The sequence below is a fragment of the Cibotium barometz genome, chromosome 29 (assembly GCF_041138505.1).
Source record: "Cibotium barometz isolate CiBa-2024 chromosome 29, ASM4113850v1, whole genome shotgun sequence".
NCBI classification, from domain to species: Eukaryota; Viridiplantae; Streptophyta; class Polypodiopsida; order Cyatheales; family Cibotiaceae; genus Cibotium; species Cibotium barometz.
The window spans coordinates 5,595,930-5,614,974 of NC_141074.1; the positions used below are offsets into that span (position 1 = coordinate 5,595,930).

At 46.0% G+C, this 19,045-nt stretch overlaps 1 protein-coding gene across 1 annotated transcript in view; it reads right to left on the reverse strand.

Annotated features, from left to right (window-relative positions):
* Window positions 1-209: 209 nt before the first annotated feature.
* The window catches only part of LOC147621773 (3-dehydroquinate synthase, chloroplastic-like), a 46,962-nt gene continuing 28,126 nt past the window's right edge, over window positions 210-19,045 (reverse strand). The window contains exons 2-8 of the mRNA XM_086822780.1: window positions 5,290-5,440; window positions 5,032-5,199; window positions 4,714-4,940; window positions 3,139-3,262; window positions 1,106-1,168; window positions 880-1,023; window positions 210-542 (exon numbers count right to left, since the gene is read on the reverse strand). Coding sequence (XP_086678906.1) covers window positions 411-542; window positions 880-1,023; window positions 1,106-1,168; window positions 3,139-3,262; window positions 4,714-4,940; window positions 5,032-5,199; window positions 5,290-5,440 — 1,009 coding nt within the window. The 3' untranslated portion in view covers window positions 210-410. The remainder of the gene's footprint in view (window positions 543-879; window positions 1,024-1,105; window positions 1,169-3,138; window positions 3,263-4,713; window positions 4,941-5,031; window positions 5,200-5,289; window positions 5,441-19,045) is intronic.

Below are 19,045 nucleotides of genomic sequence, written 5' to 3' on the forward strand. Positions count from 1 at the left end.
TGTTCATTTTCAACACAAAGTGGGGAGGAAAGTTGAGCTGCCATGGCTTGAATGTAATAATGCTTCTCATTGTGAAATGGGATCACTTGCTCACATAGTACTAGTTTCATGATCTCCACCAATAACCTCAAGAAGATGAAGCCTACACATACACCACAAGTAAATGCTGCATGACCAATTAGACACGTGAGTACTTCATACCCCTCAGCTTTTCATGAGAAAAAATCTTACTTTGATCTTTTTTGCATAATTTATTTCTCACAACCTCCCCAGCTAGAGTGCATGAATTTATTATAAAGTGTATTCTGAAATAAGATAGGAAGATAGGACTAGTGAGGCATCTCAATGAGTGTTTTACGAGTATTTTGACTTAAAAACAACTCTATTAATCAATCTAAAAAAATCTAGCTCTATGTTTCGCAGAATTCAGCAAGTGTAGCCTCCAGTGCTTTGGGATCGAAGTCTCCTGTGAAGAGACAGTTTCCAAGAGGCCCTTTCAATAGAATCATCTTCAGCTTACCATCTGCCACCTTTTTGTCCAACTGTAAAGCCAAAGAAAAAAAACAAAATTCCTTGTAATGTCAAAGACCCAGCCAGAAAAAGAAAGCCCAATAAAGCGAAGAAAAGATCATTAAAAACAAAAGGAAAGAAGCAAAAGCTCAAGGGAATAGAAAAAGATTTAAGTCATGCAGGCTGATTACGCATTTGCTACACCATTTCATCATACTGGCCTTGGACATTGGCAAGTCTCATGACCCAGCAGGATGGGTCCTTCCAGCAGGGTAGATCAAATGTGCAACCATGCATTTCAAATGCACCTATGCTTGTGTGCAGTTCTTATCAAGAGCACGTCCATCTGAGGGGACAAGAAAAACTTACGGACATAGTTGACTTAAACATAGCTGTGGTAAGATGTCTGGGTGGAGCGACAGGCAACTTTGCTTTTTCCAGCAAGCTTAGGATACGACTCTGAAGAGACTTGTCTATCCAACCCAGCCTGACAGACATATCCGCCGCCATGGCCTGCACGAAAGATACACACCAAGCTGAGACCATTTGAGTCCAATGAATACAAAAACTACTGAAGACCATTCCAAAGCCTTACCGTCCCAGCTGCCACTGCTTCTCCATGCAGCCACTCTCCGTACCCAAGACCAGTTTCTATAGCCTGCAAAAAAAAACAAAGGATTAAAATGTAAGAGAAACCTGCAAAGCTAAGGAATGGGAGAGCAGCAGTTTCATTGATCTGTAAACAATCATTTGTAAATAGAAGGAAAGCATGCACAGGAAGTTGAAACCAGCATAGCTGACAGATTTGCATCCATCACAGGTAATCAGATACTCTTTGAAGTAGAAGGGCTGATGCTTATAAGGCTCTTAACAGAAAAGATGGTAGAATAAAGGCAATAGAAAATCCAACACAATTGCGAAAATGAGTTGCTATGTACATGGGGATCATTCTGTTCGATCATAGTTGAGATCAACTATGGTGGCTGCAGTAGAATGAGAGCCATGGAGAGAGAGAGAGAGAGAGAGAGACTTGTAGACTTTCCATCAACTATGTGGAAATTGTTACCGTTGACCATGTGTAGTATTGGGGAGGTGTTGGTGGAGCCAAGAATGTCGTCCAAGAATAAAAACAGGGTTTGCATGCTGTGGGATATTGGGAAGCCCTGAAATGCTGGTTTTCATTGGAATGTGCTTATGGTGTATTGCAAAGGTGGGAAGCTGAGAGAAACTTTCACAAGGCAGAAAGGTATGGGCCCAAAACTGCATCCCAATAACACATGTTTTCGAGATGCCATCACCCACACTCTCATGGCAGGCATGATATTAGGCTTGACCTTATAAGCCTTATACGTACATTAGCTTGCTTATAAGACATCCCTCCTTGAGAACTCAAAATATTAAGAGGGTAGAAACACATAACACACATAGTTACGATCAGATTTTGGGAGATAATCCCGGCCAGAGAACCCTTACTTAAAAAACATAGATGAGTAGAGAGATTTAGAGAGCATAGTCTTCGTCATCTTCCCAGATGGAAAGATCACAAAGCACGGAGAGAGCTTTGTCAGAAGTAGAGGAGGTGTCTGATGACAAATCTGTCTGATGTCAGCAGATTTGTCATCAGACACCTCCTCCACGTAGTTTGCCGCTTCGGCCTCTTGAAGCTTGTTCAGGCGCTTGAAGCACCGCTCGAATGTGTGGCCCAGCTTCTTGCAGTAGGTGCATTTGGCAGCTTTGTTGTAGCGTTCGTTGGTGCCCTTGCCCCTTGAGTACATCGCTTCTCTTCAGCGATGTTGAGATGCTGGCGCCGACAGTCTCCGTCCATGAGGACATCAAACACTTTCTCGTACTTCATATCTCGTGGATAGTGAGGGTTCACACAAGAGGCTCCGAATATCCAACACATTCCACACATCTTGGCAGTGGTTATCATGATAAAATCATGGAACAATTGTAGCTACTCTAAAATCTTCCCTCTTGAAGATATGAAAGATATTAGTTGGAAGTTCCATTAAATTTTACATGAATTTGTAGCTAAAGATTATTCCTTCTTGACGATTCTAAACAAATTAGTCAGTGCTAGCATTAACATGAACTACGTAAACATTTTATAAACTCAATTAAGGAGAGAGAGAAGGAACATAGCGAATGGTTCATGATGATCATTGCTTTGTGGAGTTTACTAGTATATATCTTGCTATATTGCCACTCCTCATTGCTGTATAAAGATGACTACTTAGGCTCAGATTCATCTTGGTAAAATGTGTGATGTCTAACCAGGTAATGATGAAGTGACATATGGTCCAACAAACAGGGGGTAGCAGTGGCAAAGGCGCCTAGAAAATAGCTACCGTCCAATTAGAAGCAGCAATATAACAAAAATTATTGGCATGATGGGCTTGAAACAGTAAAAGAAATTTTGCTAATCAAAGATTTTTCGCACTAAACCTTGCCTTTGTTGTAACAGGGGTTTTTTCCTGAAAAGTCAGTTGGACCTTCAAACATGGTTTTAAGATTGATTCACAAAGCAGGCTTACATAAAGTACACCCCAGGAACATCACGCTACAAGTATGCATGCATCCTATAACAAATATCTTCCGACAATGCTGAGCTAGAATAGTACTTACATGTCCAAAAGTGTGACCAAGATTTAGAGTGGCCCTTAAACCTCCTTCTTTTTCATCTAATGACACAACCTCTGCCTTATTCTCACAAGACCTCTTTATTGCATAGGCTAGAGCACCTGTATCCCTGCCAAGGATAATCACTTAAACCATTAAGACAAAATTCCTTTCAAAGCGACAGAAAATTTCAAATGTTGAACTCTCCGCATTGAAAAATGCAGTGTTAATATAGTCAGCAGAAAAAGAAGATGTTCTACTGAGAGTAAACAAAAATTGTTCCATATTATTCAACTGAAGCGAATCTTAGGGTTAGTAATGTCCTCCTTACAGAAACTCTTATGCTCAACACTGGTCTACCTGCTACTCTCACCCAAACTCTCTGGCATGATATCTATGATTAGTCTAATCAGCTGTTTCATATGAAGTTATAATGTCCTCCTTACAGAAACTCTTATGCTCAACACTGGTCTACCTGCTACTCTCACCCAAACTCTCTAGCATGATATCTATGATTAGTCTAATCAGCTGTTTCATATGAAGTTGTGATAGTAAATAGGTCTGTGGGCATCTTAAGGACTCCCCTTTCAATCTGGGGCAAAACACTCTTAATGTCTCCGTACAGAAACTCTTATGCTCAACACTGGTCTACCTGCTACTCTCACCCAAACTCTCTGGCATGATATCTATGATTAGTCTAATCAGCTGTTTCATATGAAATTGTGATAGTAAATAGGTCTGTGGGCATCTTAAGGACTCCCCTTTCAATCTCAGGGCAAAACACTCGCGTTATCAAATTTTCCGATCAGCAAAGGTATAACTTTGTAAGTAACAGCAGTGTGCCCGTGTAACATGCTGCACACTTCAAGTGTAAAGCTGACTTGTCAGCATCCTCTTAACGTTACCTCCAGAATGGTATCATGCTAAAAATAATCCAACTCTGGATGTAAGATGTATCCAGGCATCAGTCTCCTGCTGCTATGACTGATAGCATCACACTAAGGTTAAAATTTGATACTTGTTCTCCAAACTGCACGACGTTGTATCAATAGAGGAAAGGAAGAAAATGAAAAAAGAGACCTTCCATTTATGGCATTCTATCAGCAGCAGATAAACTCAAGCTGCTATTGTATTTATATTTAAAGCCTTATCATATCATTGTGTCTGTGTAAGATATACGCATATATACATATACATGCACATACATGCATGAGCGTGTGCTAACCTGCACCTGTGTTTTTCTGTGTGTACACATGTGTGCGTGCACACACACACGTGCGTGTATCCACCTGCATGCAGCCCCAGTCCATGCGGGCAAACTGTCTGTGTCTGTATGTGTGTACGTTACACACGTCTGTAGATGTGCGCATGTACAGGATAAGTGCACCAAGGTTCACACTTTTGTGAGTGATGCAAATCGATGCATAGACATGATAAGCTCATAAGAAAGTAGTAGCTTGCACAGCATAAGTATCGACATCATGGGATGGAAACAAATGGAAAATAATAATCACCGCTGGAAGAGCATGGTGATAGAAATTGATCCTCCATTTGAAGGTCAAAGAACCTAATGCTTCTCACCTTGCTAGCAAAGCTTCCATGTTTTTTTCCTGCCACTCGAAAAATGGAGCATCTCTTATAAGTCCATATTTGATAACTTCGGCGATGCCTGAGGCAAGTTCTCTGCCAGGTAGAGTGTTTAAGGTATCGGTATCCACAAGTACACACTGAGGTTGATAAAAGGCACCAATCAAATTCTTGCCAAGGGGGTGATTCACCCCAGTTTTCCCTCCAACTGATGAGTCAACCTGCCAACTAATGTAAGTTAGTTTGCTTTAGCTGCATTGGAAAGCTGTGTCTCACTAAATCTTGAACCGTTAAAATTGGAAACCAACAAACCTGTGCCATCACTGTTGTGGGAACTTGGATGAAATTTACACCACGGAGAAAGGAAGCTGCAGCGTAACCACACATGTCACCTATCACACCTCCTCCAAGAGCAACAAAAGTACACTTGCGATCCATTCTAGTCTCTATAGCCTTGTCGAAAACCTTCATCAGAGTGTTCTGCATGATTGAGGACCTGTGTGAATCCCATGTTACAAACAAAAATTAAACTAGAACTGAACCAGCAAGGAGAGGAGGACTAGATCATACCATGTCCTTGTATTTCTCTCCATCTGGCAAAATGACACTTTCAACAATAACATCCACACCTTTGCCCTTAATGGCTGCCATAACCTTGTCCAAATACAAGGGTGCTACTGTTGTGTTTGTGACCACCAAAACTTTTTTGCCTTCAATGTGCCTGCAGAAAGAAGTCATACATGCTGACGTAAATGGCTGCATTCAAACAAAAGCTAATAATCCAAAAAAGACCTCTGTTTCCCACTCCTCTCTGCTGCTCAGCGTGATTTTGAACTTTGTGAGTAGATTCAAACAATGCAGTCCAGATCAATCATCATACACCTTTTCTTCTCTATCTTAAAGAGCCCCACAATTTGTTCTCAACCCTACTTGTGCATAAGAAAGTTCCGAATAAGGCGACGAAGCTGGCCAATGCAGCCCCTATGAAAAATCCAGCCCGAAGCAATAAACCAAGCCGTGGCTAGCAAAACTTGGTTACCCACCAAAGCTCTAGAGGCCAAGACGAGCTTCCTCCTACTCCAGTGATGAAGTTTGCTTTTAATGCTTAAGAGCACTGGAGCAAACTCTTGTGCAAGGGAGATGCCAACGCCCACCTGACAACCAAGGTATCTCGCAGAGCATCCTCTCTCAATCCAAGTAAAACCAACATCTGTACCTGAAACCGGCCTCTGGTAGAAACCAAAGTGCGGTAGACTAGCAGTCACCTATCCAATTGTAGTCCAGACAATTAACAAATAAACAAGAGCTAGAATGCTCCAGAACAAAAAGGGAAACGACACCTGTTGGCCCCAAAGCTTGGTGCCCCTTTCGGTATTTCTTTATTCAATTTCAATGGAAAAGTTTAACTGAGTGCAACAAAGCCAGCCAAGGAAAATAAACCTGCATGTCCAATCTGGTAACCCTCAAGACCTCTTAGCATAGAGGATACACATACAGATCTGTGTCCCACAAAGCAACACACTGTTGTCTCCTCTAATCAACCAAGACAATGCAACAAGGAAGCCTTGAGCACGCATCTGGCTGTTCCATGATCATGGCTTCAAACTCAGCCAAAGAACAAATCCACCATCCAACTCTGTTTCCACCCTCAAACTGCCACACCCCTCCTCTCACAAAGGGCCAGAAGAAACTGTTAGAAGTCATCTCCTATCTATTTGTATACACCAGGGCCTCTGTTGTGGGTGTGCCCGCCCGTATATCATTTTTCCACACTCCCCGTATTTTTTCCCTGTTTTTCCCATTTTTTCCTAGTGGTGGGAGGGCTGCCAGATGATGCCAGGAGCACCCCAATGCTGGCCGACTGGACTTTCTTCAGGCGTGGGCATCAAGGCTGCTGGCCGACTGCTTTTCTCCAATCGTGGGCATCAGTATGCTGGCCGACTGCTGTTTTATCAGTCGTGGGGTTTTTCTCCCGTCGTGGGCACTCTCTGCTGCTGCTGGCCGACTGCCCTCTAGGAGTTGTATATATTGCCCCTCAGCCCCCACCACTTCCTCATTCAGTATTTTCCGGGATCTTGTGTATAGAGAAGAGTTTACACACCTATCTCTCTGTGTTTCTTGTGCTGATTATTTTCTGCAGTCTACTTGCTCTTGTGTACCCAAGTTTGGTTGTCATTTCCGCTGCATATTCTGACATGGTATCAGAGCCCTAGGCTCTAGGAGATCTTGGGCGTTTTTCTGAGCAAGAGGGGGAGCAACAGGTTGCTGATTGGTGGACTGTTTCGGGCTGAACGGGAAGAGAAGGTGCAAGAGGAAGGCGGGCAAAGGTCCACTGGCAGATTTTCAGATTTTTTTTCCCCACCCACCCACCCTTTCAGGTTACTCTCCGCGATGGCAGATTTACTAGAGATGGCTGAGAAGCACGTGAAGATTCCGACTCTCCCCACGTTCCCAGTGGATCGTCAGTTGGACGGGTCCAATTACGGCATCTGGAAGGTCATGATGGAGTCAATTCTGGAGTCATATGACCTTGCTGATTTTATTATCATAGGGGTGCCACGGCCGGAAGCTGAGGAAGGGGAGTTATTATCGATGAGGAAGGACCGAGAGGCACATGCACACATGTGGGATCGTGTCAACGCCAGGGTCCGATCGTTTATTTTCCTCAATTGCACACCACAGGTGATCAACCATGTGAAGCACATGACGCTGGCGAGAGGCATATGGGAGCACTTGGCTTCTTTGTACAAGAGGGTGTCACCCATGAAGCGGATATCCTTGGAAGTGCAGATGCGGGTTATGAACCCTGCAAGTCTTCGACGATGCGGGAACACATTAACAAGCTGCAAGCCCTTCAGCAGGAAGTCCTTCAAGCTGGGAAAGAGATATCATCCGAAGATATGGCCATCACGTTACTTTCCCACTTGCCTGGTCAGTATTCTGCTTTCTATTCCTCGTTGATCACGAGTGGCAGGATCAGCACCATTACTTGGGAGGAGCTTGTGCCAATGGTCTTGGACCATAAGGAACGTTTCACGAACCCTCCTCACGGCGGAGGTTCGGAGGCCTTAACTGGCCAACGATCGAAAGGCCGTAATACCAACAAGGGCAAAGGGAAGGCTTCACCGGAGAAGTCTTCTGAGAAGAAGCATGATTCAGAACGAGAGAAGCTGAAGGCCGAAAGATCTTGTAATGATTGTGGCGAGAAAGGCCACAACTGGAGGAAGTGCCCTAAGCGGACAGGGAAGAGCGCTGATTCCTCAGCCTCAGCTGCGAAGACTCCGGCATTTGTGCACTTGGAGATGGTGGACGCCGATGCTTCATCATCTTCGAGCGAGGAGGCAGTTGGCTTCACCGCGAAGGATACCCGGGAATGGATTCTCGACAGTGGTGCTTCCAGGCACATGACTCCATCCCGTGACTTCTTTCTGGATCTGAAACGGCAGTCAGGTCGTATCTTTATTGGCGATAACTCCACTATTCCGATACATAGTGAGGGCCGGATGGAGATTATTCCCGACGGCAAGGGGGGCAAGCATGCTTCCTATGTTCTTTATGGCCCTGCTCTGGGTTTTCATCTTCTGTCAGTGCATGAGGTATGCAAGACTGGTTTTCGGGTGGAATTTGAGGAGCATTCCGTTGCTCTAAGGGACCGTGAGACAGGCAAAGTTGTTTGGGAAGGCAGTGTGGAGAATGGCATCTACAAGCTCTCTGCACTCTCCTCATTGACAGGCTCTCAGGTCAGAGATTTGTGGCACTTCCGTTTTGGCCACTTAAATGTGGATGCTTTTTGGCGCGCCTTCCGGGACCAAATGGTGGTTGGCTTGCCAGATGTTGGTAATAGGCAAGGACGCTGCAGTTCTTGCATACGTGGTAAGCAGCACAGGGAATCCTTTCCGAAGCAGGCTTCCAGGCGGGCTTCGAAACCATTGGAGTTGATTCACACTGACTTGTGTGGACCACAGCAGATACCATCCTTGGGAGGATCTCTCTACTTCATGCTGCTTGTTGATGATTGTACCAGATTCACGTGGATCTACTTTCTTTCCCAGAAGGACCAGGCTTTTGCTCAGTTCAAGGATTGGCACGTGATGGTGGAAAAAGAGTCTGGATTTCAGGTCAAGACTCTCAGGGCTGACAAAGGAGGTGAATTCTCCTCGACTGTATTTTTCCGGTTTTGTGCAGATCATGGCATCAAGAGGGAATTGGCCAATACCGGATCGCCTTCGGAGAATGGTGTTGTTGAACGTAAGAACAGGACTGTGGTGGAGATGGCGAGGACCATGCTGGAGCATCGTGATCTTCCTCGTCCACTGTGGGGTGAGGCTGTGGCAACAGCTGTCCATACCATTAACCGCTCTCCGACGACTTCTGTACCCCATATGACTCCATTTGAGGCATATTTTGGCAGGAAACCCGATGTCTCGCACTTCCGTGTCTTTGGGAGTGACGCATATGTACATATTCCGAAGAAGCAGAGGGGGAAGCTTGACTCCAAGTCCCGCAAGCTGGTATTTGTGGGGTATAACTCTCTGTCCAAGGGATACAGGTTGTATGATCCAGAGAGGAACGAGATTGTTGTCAGCCGGGATGTGGTCTTTGACGAGCATGTTCCAGCATCCACTGTCGAGGAGCCGCCACTTCTTGGAGATCCAGAGGAGTCTGATGATGATTCCCAGTCTACCACTCCAGTTGATCCACCTCAGTCATCACAGGAGGTTGAGCCCGCAGCTGGAGTTGAGCCCCCGCGATCACAGGAGGCTCCACGATCTGTTCGAGTACCTAGGTGGTTGTTAGACACCCTTCGGGAGTCAGGTGTCACGGAGCTACCCTCCGAGTGGACCACAGAGGACGGCCCTCGAAGATCACATCGAGTCCGAGATAAAAGCAACACGGCGGAGCTTCTTCCGGTGAACTATGCTCTGATGTCTCGTATCATGCGGGATAAAGAGCCCACTTCCGTAGAGGAAGCCCTTTCACAGGATACTTGGAGGGAAGCCATGCAGGTGGAACTTGATGCCATCGAGAAGAACAACACTTGGGAGTTGGTACCGAGGCCGTCGAAGCGGTCAGTCATTGGTGTCAAATGGGTCTTTAAGACCAAGTACGCGTCTGATGGGTCGGTGGACAAACACAAAGCCAGGCTTGTGGCTAAAGGTTATGCTCAGCGGCCAGGCATCAACTACGAGGATACCTTTGCACCGACAGCACGGATGACCACGATTCGGACCGTTCTTGCCCTTGCTTCTTCTCAGAGGTGGCCCGTGTACCAGATGGATGTAAAATCTGCGTTCCTCAATGGTGACCTACAGGAGGAGGTGTACGTTGAGCAGCCTCCAGGCTTTATTGTTCCAGGATCGGAAGGGATGGTTTACAGGTTACGTAAGGCCTTGTATGGTCTTAAGCAAGCTCCCAGGGCTTGGAATCAGAAGATTGATTCCTTCTTTATTCGGACTGGATTTCAGAGATCGGTTGCAGATCCGAACCTGTATCTCTTTCGAGAACGCGGTATGGTCACTGAAACTTGGTTGAACACAATGCTAATCAATACACTTAAATACACTAAGATTTGAAGGACACTTGCTCAAATACAAGAAGTAAATTGCTGAATTGACAAGAGGCACTATTAGGTGGTGAGCTACCCGGCACAAGATCAATGCGATGATCTTCCGGTCGTACAAGTGGTAACTCATTTGGTAACTCATCAGCAAAACAATCATTGTGCTCTTGCAAAAATTTCAGCCTATCATTACAAAGAGTGTTTACATGTACATTAGTTTTCTCAATAGGATCTCGTACAAAAATCAAGTACACAAAAAGACTCTTTTTCATTACTTTCTTAATTTGTACATGAGATACAAGGGGAATGGTATCACCCTCTTCACCAGCATCAATTACATGTTTTCGGCCTTTATGCATGAAGGTGATCCTGTTAGTCTTGTAAGCCTTGCACGGATCAATACGTGTATGCCAAGGCTTTCCAAGCAATACATCACAGCCATTCAAAGGCGCCACAAGAAAATCCTCATGATCCACATAGCCTTGAATGTGTATGCGCAACTTGCCAAAAATAGGCATGACCTGCACTTCTCTACCAACAAAGGCAGCCCCTGCTTCAATTTGAGGACCCATGTCCTCCACTTCAATACCCTAAGCAGCTGCCATCTGAGTGGATATGAAATTCTCTGATGCACAATCATCAAACATGAACAAAGTGGGCTGATCTTTGAGTTGTCCCCAAGCTTTGCATACAACCCTATCTTTGCTATCATGTGAAGTGTTGCCCTGCACATCCGGAACCATATGCACATTAGGTTTCGGTACATTAGCATTTTCAGCTTTGTTCTTCTTATTTGGGCATGCTCTTGCCATGTGCTCAGTGCTGCCACAAGTAAAGCATTTGCCTTCACGCATATATTGCTCCTTCTTCTCAGCACTAAGACCAAAGTTTGCCGGCTTATAAGGGCGCTTTTTAGCAAACTTATTTTCAGCTTTTGGACCTGATTTGGCTTGGTTTTGGTCCCTTTTAGGTGGCTGTCCATCATTTTGCAGGTTTTGGACAGCCCTCTCTTTGCCTTGAAATGAGGGTTTAGCCTTATTGGATCGACTCAATTTGAGTTCCAATTGCTCGGTGGCGGTGGCGGCTGCGATTAGTTGGTGTAAGGTATGACCAGGATACATTTGTAATCCCGCTTTGTACACGGGTTGCAATCCCGATTGAAACCTTCTCTTCCTTTCCGCCTCGGTGACATGCATAAATGGAGACACCTCCAAAAGCACTTTCCAAAACTTTTGTACATATGCATTTACCGATTCCCCCTCATTTTGCTTTACCCAATCCCACTTCATTGTTATCTCATTCAATGCATTGGGAGGCAAGAATTGAGCATAGAACCTCTCCTTGAACTCTTTCCATGATCTAACAGGATTCGGTGAGAGCTTCTCCGTGAGCCACCAATGGGCAGCAGTGCCTTTCATGAACATGCTTACATGCCGGATCATGGATTTCTGAGTGAAATCCTCATCACTGAAAGCAATATCAAACTGGGCAATAAAAGCAAGTGCCTTTGATGCATCATATTCTCCATGATATGTGTCAAACTTCACAGATTTGTCTCCGGCTTTGAAGTCACGAGACTTTGATGCATGTGTGTGCATCTCAACATGTTTTCCCCCATGTTTGTCCATTGGGACAGCTCCTGTGGTGACTGGCATCATTTTTGGACCAAAAGGTGATGCATAAGGCATAGATACATGTGCCCTGTAAGCATGAGGCATAGCTGGCCCCTCAACATGCATTGATACATTTTCAGCCATAACTTCTCCCTCACGAGCACACTCGAAGGCATGAGTGGCATGAGAGATACGCGGAATACCTGCACCAACAGAAAATTGCAGCCCATGTTGCATGTGTTGTGCATGTACATTTTCAGCCGACAATGGCATTTGACATACATTTTGACCACTGCCACAAACATTGTATCCTTCACGGGCTACATGAGGTATTCCTGCATGGCGTGAAGTCACTGATTGTTCCTCTCCCATCGCATGGAGGTTCATCCTCTTAGACATAAGTTCTTGTTCGGGTACTATTAGCATCTCCAACATTCATTGTATGGCTGTCCATAATGTTCTAAGTGTAGAGATAGCTAGTGTTCACGGTGATCGTCTTTCACAATAGAAGTGAAAGAGAACCGTATGCTCTGATACCAATGAAACTTGGTTGAACACAATGCTAATCAATACACTTAAATACACTAAGATTTGAAGGACACTTGCTCAAATACAAGAAGTAAATTACTGAATTGACAAGAGGCACACAATGAGCCGGAACGGCCGACCCCTCCCTTGAGTAAATTGTATTACTATTGGAGAAATTCAATACATAGTTTCACGGGCATCCATTGCCAAATCCTCCATGCCAATGCATATGAAATTCAGCATTTAGAAAACAATGGTATGTCGATGTAGATCACCAAGGAGCTGCCTTGATGCCCGGCCCGACTTCAGTGCCCATATTCTCTACCATTGGCTCTATGTTCTACCAAGCAAGGTAGCAACATCTTCAAGAGCACATAGGACAAGAGAAATACTACACAGGGCGGCTAAACAAGGAGTCCTGCCCTTCTACTGAGTAAGTAATGACAATACATTGTCCAATTACCTTACCAGTCTTCATAGAAGTTGTTGCAAGCGGAAGCCTTCGCGTTGGAAGCTTTAGAAGTGTTGATATCTTCGATTTGCCGCAATCCTTCGCGACAAAAGTCTTCAAGAGGATGAAGGGAACCTTGGGAAAGCTTCCCCTATGGTTCAACTTGAGAAAGGAAGGCTGAAATTAGGGTTTTCAGCAAAAAGACCAAAAATTACAACAAAAATGAGAGCTGTTTTGCTGAATTTCAGTCATTGGGAGTGAGTAGGAGAGTGATTAGCACTTGGAAACACTCTTGGAAGCTTGGAAAACACCCTAGCAAGTTGGGTATGGCTATGGAGAGCTTGGAAATGGAGAGAAATGGTGGAAAAACAGAGTTTTCAGCCTCCAAAAATCCTCATGAAGAGAAAACACGAATTTCTCTTAATAAGTAAGTGAATTGGGGTCCAATCAGGTGAAGGGACATGGGGAGATGCCCATTTATGAGTAAAAGGGGAGGATCAGGTCCTGGACATTGAGTCTTGTCCGCCTCAGGACTTCAGTGAGTGTGAACTTGGAAGAGGTCATAATTTATAAGTGACTTTTGGACGCCCAAACTTTAATGAAATGGGAACGCACTCACTTATAAATATTGGCTAAGTCCTAAGGGCTATTTGAGCCTAGATCGGGAAATACTTACCACTTGTTCACATGCCACACAACCATGTCAGCAGACAGTTTCACACGCACGGTTCACGGGCAGGCGTCCCCTTACCCGGAACTACACATAGGTCATGCAGGCATGAAAACAGCATGCAATTTCATTTGCAGGCAAGCACATGAAGATGCTATGCAATGCAGCATTGGCATGAGCAATTTCCGTTCATGAAACCATATAAGACTAGGCGTTTCCAGGCAAGTATACGCAATACCAGACCCAGTGGAAAGCCAATCCTCCAGGCGTTTCCGGGCATGTACACAAAGGCACAAGTCCCAGCGGAAAGCCAAGTCCTCCAGGCGGTTCCGGGCATGTACACAAAGGCACAAGTCCCAGCGGAAAGCCAAGTCCTCCAGATATTCCGGGCATGATAACATCAAGTCCCAGCGGAATATCATATCCAACTATACAGCATGACACGTGTCAATCACCTACATAGGCATATTCCATAAGCCATGGACACTAATCCAATATGTACATAGTGTGAAAGCAAGAGTGAACCATTCGGGTGGCCAAATGGTGACAGTCACACTTATCATCCTTTATGTGGATGATCTCATTCTCACCGGCGGTCATGTGGAGCACATTGGAGTGACGAAGGCTGCCTTGTCAAAGGAGTTTGAGATGACCGACTTAGGCTTACTCCACTTCTTCTTAGGATTGGAGATCTGGCAGACCCAGAGGGGGTTTTTCGTCTCTCAGCAGCGGTATGTTCATGAGTTGCTTGAGGCCTTTGGGATGGAGAACTGCAAGCCTATTACTTCGCCGATGGACCCAAACACAAAGTTAACCGTTACAGATCCTTGTGAGCCAGTTGATGCCTCGCAGTACCGGAAGTTGGTTGGTTCATTGATCTGGTTGCTGAACACCAGATTGGACTTGAGCTTTTCCGTGGGGCTGTTGAGCTCTTTTATGCAGACGCCATTGAAGACTCATTGGGACGCAGGATTGCGGATCTTGCGGTATCTGCAGAGTACGAAGGATCTGAGACTCTTTTACACAGGAGGGAATGGAGTCAAGCTCCAAGGTTAGAGTGACTCAGATTGGGGAGGAGATCCAGACACGAGGAGATCTACTTCAGGATACACTTTTACCCTCGGCTCAGGAGCAGTTTCTTGGAGCAGCAGGAAGCAGCCAACTATTGCCCTTTCTTCGACAGAGGCAGAGTATCGGGTTGCTTGTGGTGCTGCTTGTCAGGTTGTATGGCTGCAGAGGCTGCTAGGCGAGATTGGGTTTCCACAGAGGGAGCCCACAGTCATCCAGTGTGATAACCAGAGTTGTATAGCTATTGCTCGGAGCCCGGTTTTCCATGCCCGGACCAAGCATATAGAGATACAGTATCACTTTGTACGTGAGAAGATCTTGGCGGGTGACATCTTGCTACTTTATTGTTCGACGGAGGACAATGCGGCGGACCTCTTCACGAAGTCTCTACCTCAGGCTACGCTCAGGCGGCACTCCAGCTCCCTTGGGTTGGTTTCACAGCCAGGAGCTGAGAGGGGGTGTTAGAAGTCATCTCCGTCTATTTGTATACACCAAGGCCTCTTGTTGTGGGTGTGCCCGCCCGTATATCATTTTTCCACACTCCCCATATTTTTTCCCTATTTTTTTCATTTTTTCCTAGTGGTGGGAGGGCTGCCAGATGATGCCAGGAGCACCCCAATGCTGGCCGACTGGAGTTTCTTCAGGCGTGGACATCAGGGCTGCTGGCCGACTGCTTTTCTCCAGTCGTGGGCATCAGTATGCTGGCCGACTGCCGTTTTATCAGTCGTGGGGTTTTTCTCCAGTCGTGGGCACTCTCTGCTACTGGCCGACTGCCCTCTAGGAGTTGTATATATTGCCCCTCAGCCCCCACCACAGTATTTTCCGGGATCTTGTGTATAGAGAAGAGTTTACACACCTATCTCTCTGTGTTTCTTGTGCTGATTATTTTCTGCAGTCTACTTGCTCTTGTGTACCCAAGTTTGGTTATAATTTCCACTGCATATTCTGACAGAAAGAACTCTGACGCAGTCATAAGCCAGTGGAAAGAGAGAGAAGGATATTCAGCAGATTCACTGTTGTCCCTCAGTCCAATCCTCTTCAAAAACACTAGCCCTGAGAGTACAGAGTATGCTGTCCTGAAAGTGCAGCCACCCGCCTTTTACCCTCTAGAGCTCACACGAGGGAAAGAGAAGAAGAGAGAGAGAGAGAGAGAGAGAGAGAGAGAGAGAGAAAGAAGGGTTCAGTGTGTACCAACTGCCCTACACAGTTCTGCACCAGTCGGCCTCCACAGCCTGTACCTGTCTGCGCCAGTTGACCTGCAGTCGCCTACGTCAAAAAACCTACAGCAGCCTGTACCTGTCCATACCAGTCTGTATCTGCAGCCGCCTACGTCAGCAAAACTGCAACAGCCACCTGTACCTGTCCGTACCAGTCGACCTACAGCCACCTGTATGATGCGTCGCCTGTACCAACTGGCCTGCACTGCCTATACCCGCCTGTACCTGCAGCACATGTACTGTACGGCTTCCCTTCAAGCGACCTGTACCAGTCTCTCTCCACACAACCAGCCGACCAGACGTTTCCAAAAAGCAAGAGAGAGAGATGGAGAGGGAGGCGTGTACTCTAAAAGTGGAGTAGCCCCCCCCCCCCCCCCTCCATAATTATCCTAGTGGCCCTTTAAAGTTTTGAAGACTTTCTAAGGGCCACCCAAGGTTTATAAACCTTATAAAGTTTAATACCTTGGTCCCCCTTCACACTTGGGATTGTCCACACATGTTACCTTTTTGTCCGGACACCCAAGTATGAATCTTTCAAAAATTTATCTTGCTCACCGACCACCATGCCCACAATTGTGCTGTTCCAATTTCACTGGGTCATGACATACCCCCCTCTTGAAAAATGGCAAGCGTCCTTGATTGCAATCTGGCGATACAGCAAGACATCCAAAGTGAAAAAATACAATATGGCAAGATCAACGTCCCAATCTCTCTAAGCCATGCATATGTAGCAACAGTCACTGCAAACCAATGGTGTAGTAGTAGTCCAAGTTGTATACCACTGTGAACCATACACAACCACAACATCCAATGTGACTAGTACACATATATCACCCTCTTGGCTTTGTCTAGCCTCTTATGCTTGAGCTCTTGGTGGAGAATGAGATGAATGAATGGGATTGTGGCCTCCACTATTTATACTTCCCAATCATGAGCAGTCGGCCAGCTGTAAATCCAGCATTAAATGCTGGAAAAATCCCATTAAATGCTGGAAAAAATCCCATAAAGTCTGCGCATCTCTTCCTGGCTGGCTGGACATTAGGCGCATGCTCTAAGTCAAGTTTTCTAGGCTGTTTGGAGACTGGGCAGCCTGTATGGGCTGCCCCATACTTGCCCTATACCCCTCCCATGGCTGGATAATCAGTCGGCTACCCCTGGCTTGCCCCTGGGGCTGTCCTACAGCCCCTCCATGGCTGGTGGGTTCAGCCTGAGACTTCCTGGCCCTCATGGGGGTGGTTCTACACCATTCCCATGCCCACACTGAGATCCGGGGTAGCCCTATGGGCTGGCCCCTTGTCCTAACCACTATCTACTCAGTGATCTGGCATCCGGTACCATACTAGATACACAGAACCACTGACATCATTGTAGAGGGAGACTCACAGCGCGGACTCGCACTGTTTCATGTGCAGGAGAGTGCACACCTGACCTTGGACTCATGTGCAGGACAATGCACACCTCACCTCGGACGACTGAGATGGATCCCTGGCTGACTCGTCCCGGACTGGGCTCACATGGGACCAATTCACCATCCCAGGTCCTGCACCTTCTGTACAGAAATGTCTACGTGGCATCCAAGTGCGGGATGCACGTGACATCCCCTTCTGCTTAACTTGACGGAAGCTGCATAGCCTCCAAATAATCCGTCAATAAGGCCGGATAGTCTTCGAAAAACTCTTTGTCGAGCCATACCACTTCGTGAGTTCCTCGGTCCTGAAACTTCGTGAGGAACTGTTGTAGTCTTCGGCCTGAGCCATGCTTGAAACAGTGCAGAAGGATCTGTTCTGGAACCATAATTTCTGCTTCATCCACAATGTCTGGTTCCGCTTCATCTTTGACCTCTGAAGGGGGTGGACCTGCATATGGCTTTAACCAACTGACATGAAATACATCGTGCATAGTCCAACTCGGAGGTAGCTTCAACTGCATAGACACCTCATTAATCTTTTTCCGGATGGGAAAAGGTCCGAAGCTCCTGAAAGACAACTTTCGGCATCGCTTGCCCACCTGCTTCAATCTTTGCTTCATTATCCGAAGATAAACCCAATCCCCTTCCGAAAACTTCATATCCCTTCGGTCTTTATTGGCCTGTCGAGTGTAGGCCTCTTGCGCTTTAGCCAATCTGTCTTTTACTGACTCTAAGATCTCCTGATAAGACTCCGTCACTCTGTTCGCCTCCGGTACCGAAGACGAAGTCCTCGTTAACAATGACTGGAAAGGTCTTCCAAACACTGCCTCATATGGAGTCCTACCAATAGCTGAAGAAAAAGAATCATTCAAAACAGCTTGAACTAAAGGCAAATACGATTCCCACTTACCTTGCTGATCGTGGACATAACACTTCAGCACATCAAAGGCCAACTGGTTGTATATCTCTGTCTGGCCGTCTGTCTGTTAGTGGAATGCACTGGAAAAATTCAGCTTAGTACCAAAATTATCAAACAATGCCCTCCAAAAATGACTGGTAAACTTGGCATCTCGGTCTGACACTATGGTTCTAGGAATCCCGCCAATCGGGTACCAATGCCGAATGAACAACTGGGTAACATCCTCGGCAGTCACATTGGCCCTGCAAGGAATAAGCATAACAAATTTACTAAACCTATCAACAATAGTTAAGCACTGCGTATTAAACTTACTCGTACTGGGAGGCAGATTCGTGACAAAGTCCATGGAAATGTCTTGGAAAGGACCCTCAGGAATTGGCAAGGGCTGTAACAACCCTATCTTCTTTCCACGAGGAGCTTTCACCTTTTGACAAATGTCACAGCGTTGTACATATGTAAACACATCACGCCTCATCTTTGGCCAATAGTATTGCCGTTCTAATTTCTCCAGAGTCGAATTCATGCCCCTATGACCACCTGTAATGGCGTCATGGGCATCATGGAGAAGAGCTGCCCTGAATGACTTCATGACAAATAGTCGGCCTTTGTAGAAAAGCCAACCATCGCGTATCAGAAAATAGCATGGTCCTGTGGCATCCAATGCCTGTTCCCACTGTGTACCGAATCCCTCGGAATCCGCGTACGTGTGCTTCATGTCCTCTAGTCCTGTACCAACAAGATCAAGTCTAGTGGTCTAAATCGTAGACACTTGTCTCTTCCTGCTCAAGGCGTCAGCCACTGGATTGGCCTTTCCTGGAAGGTACTCGATCATACCACCGAACTGCTAGAATGTCTGACTCCAGCGGTGTTGTCGATCACTCCATTGTGCACT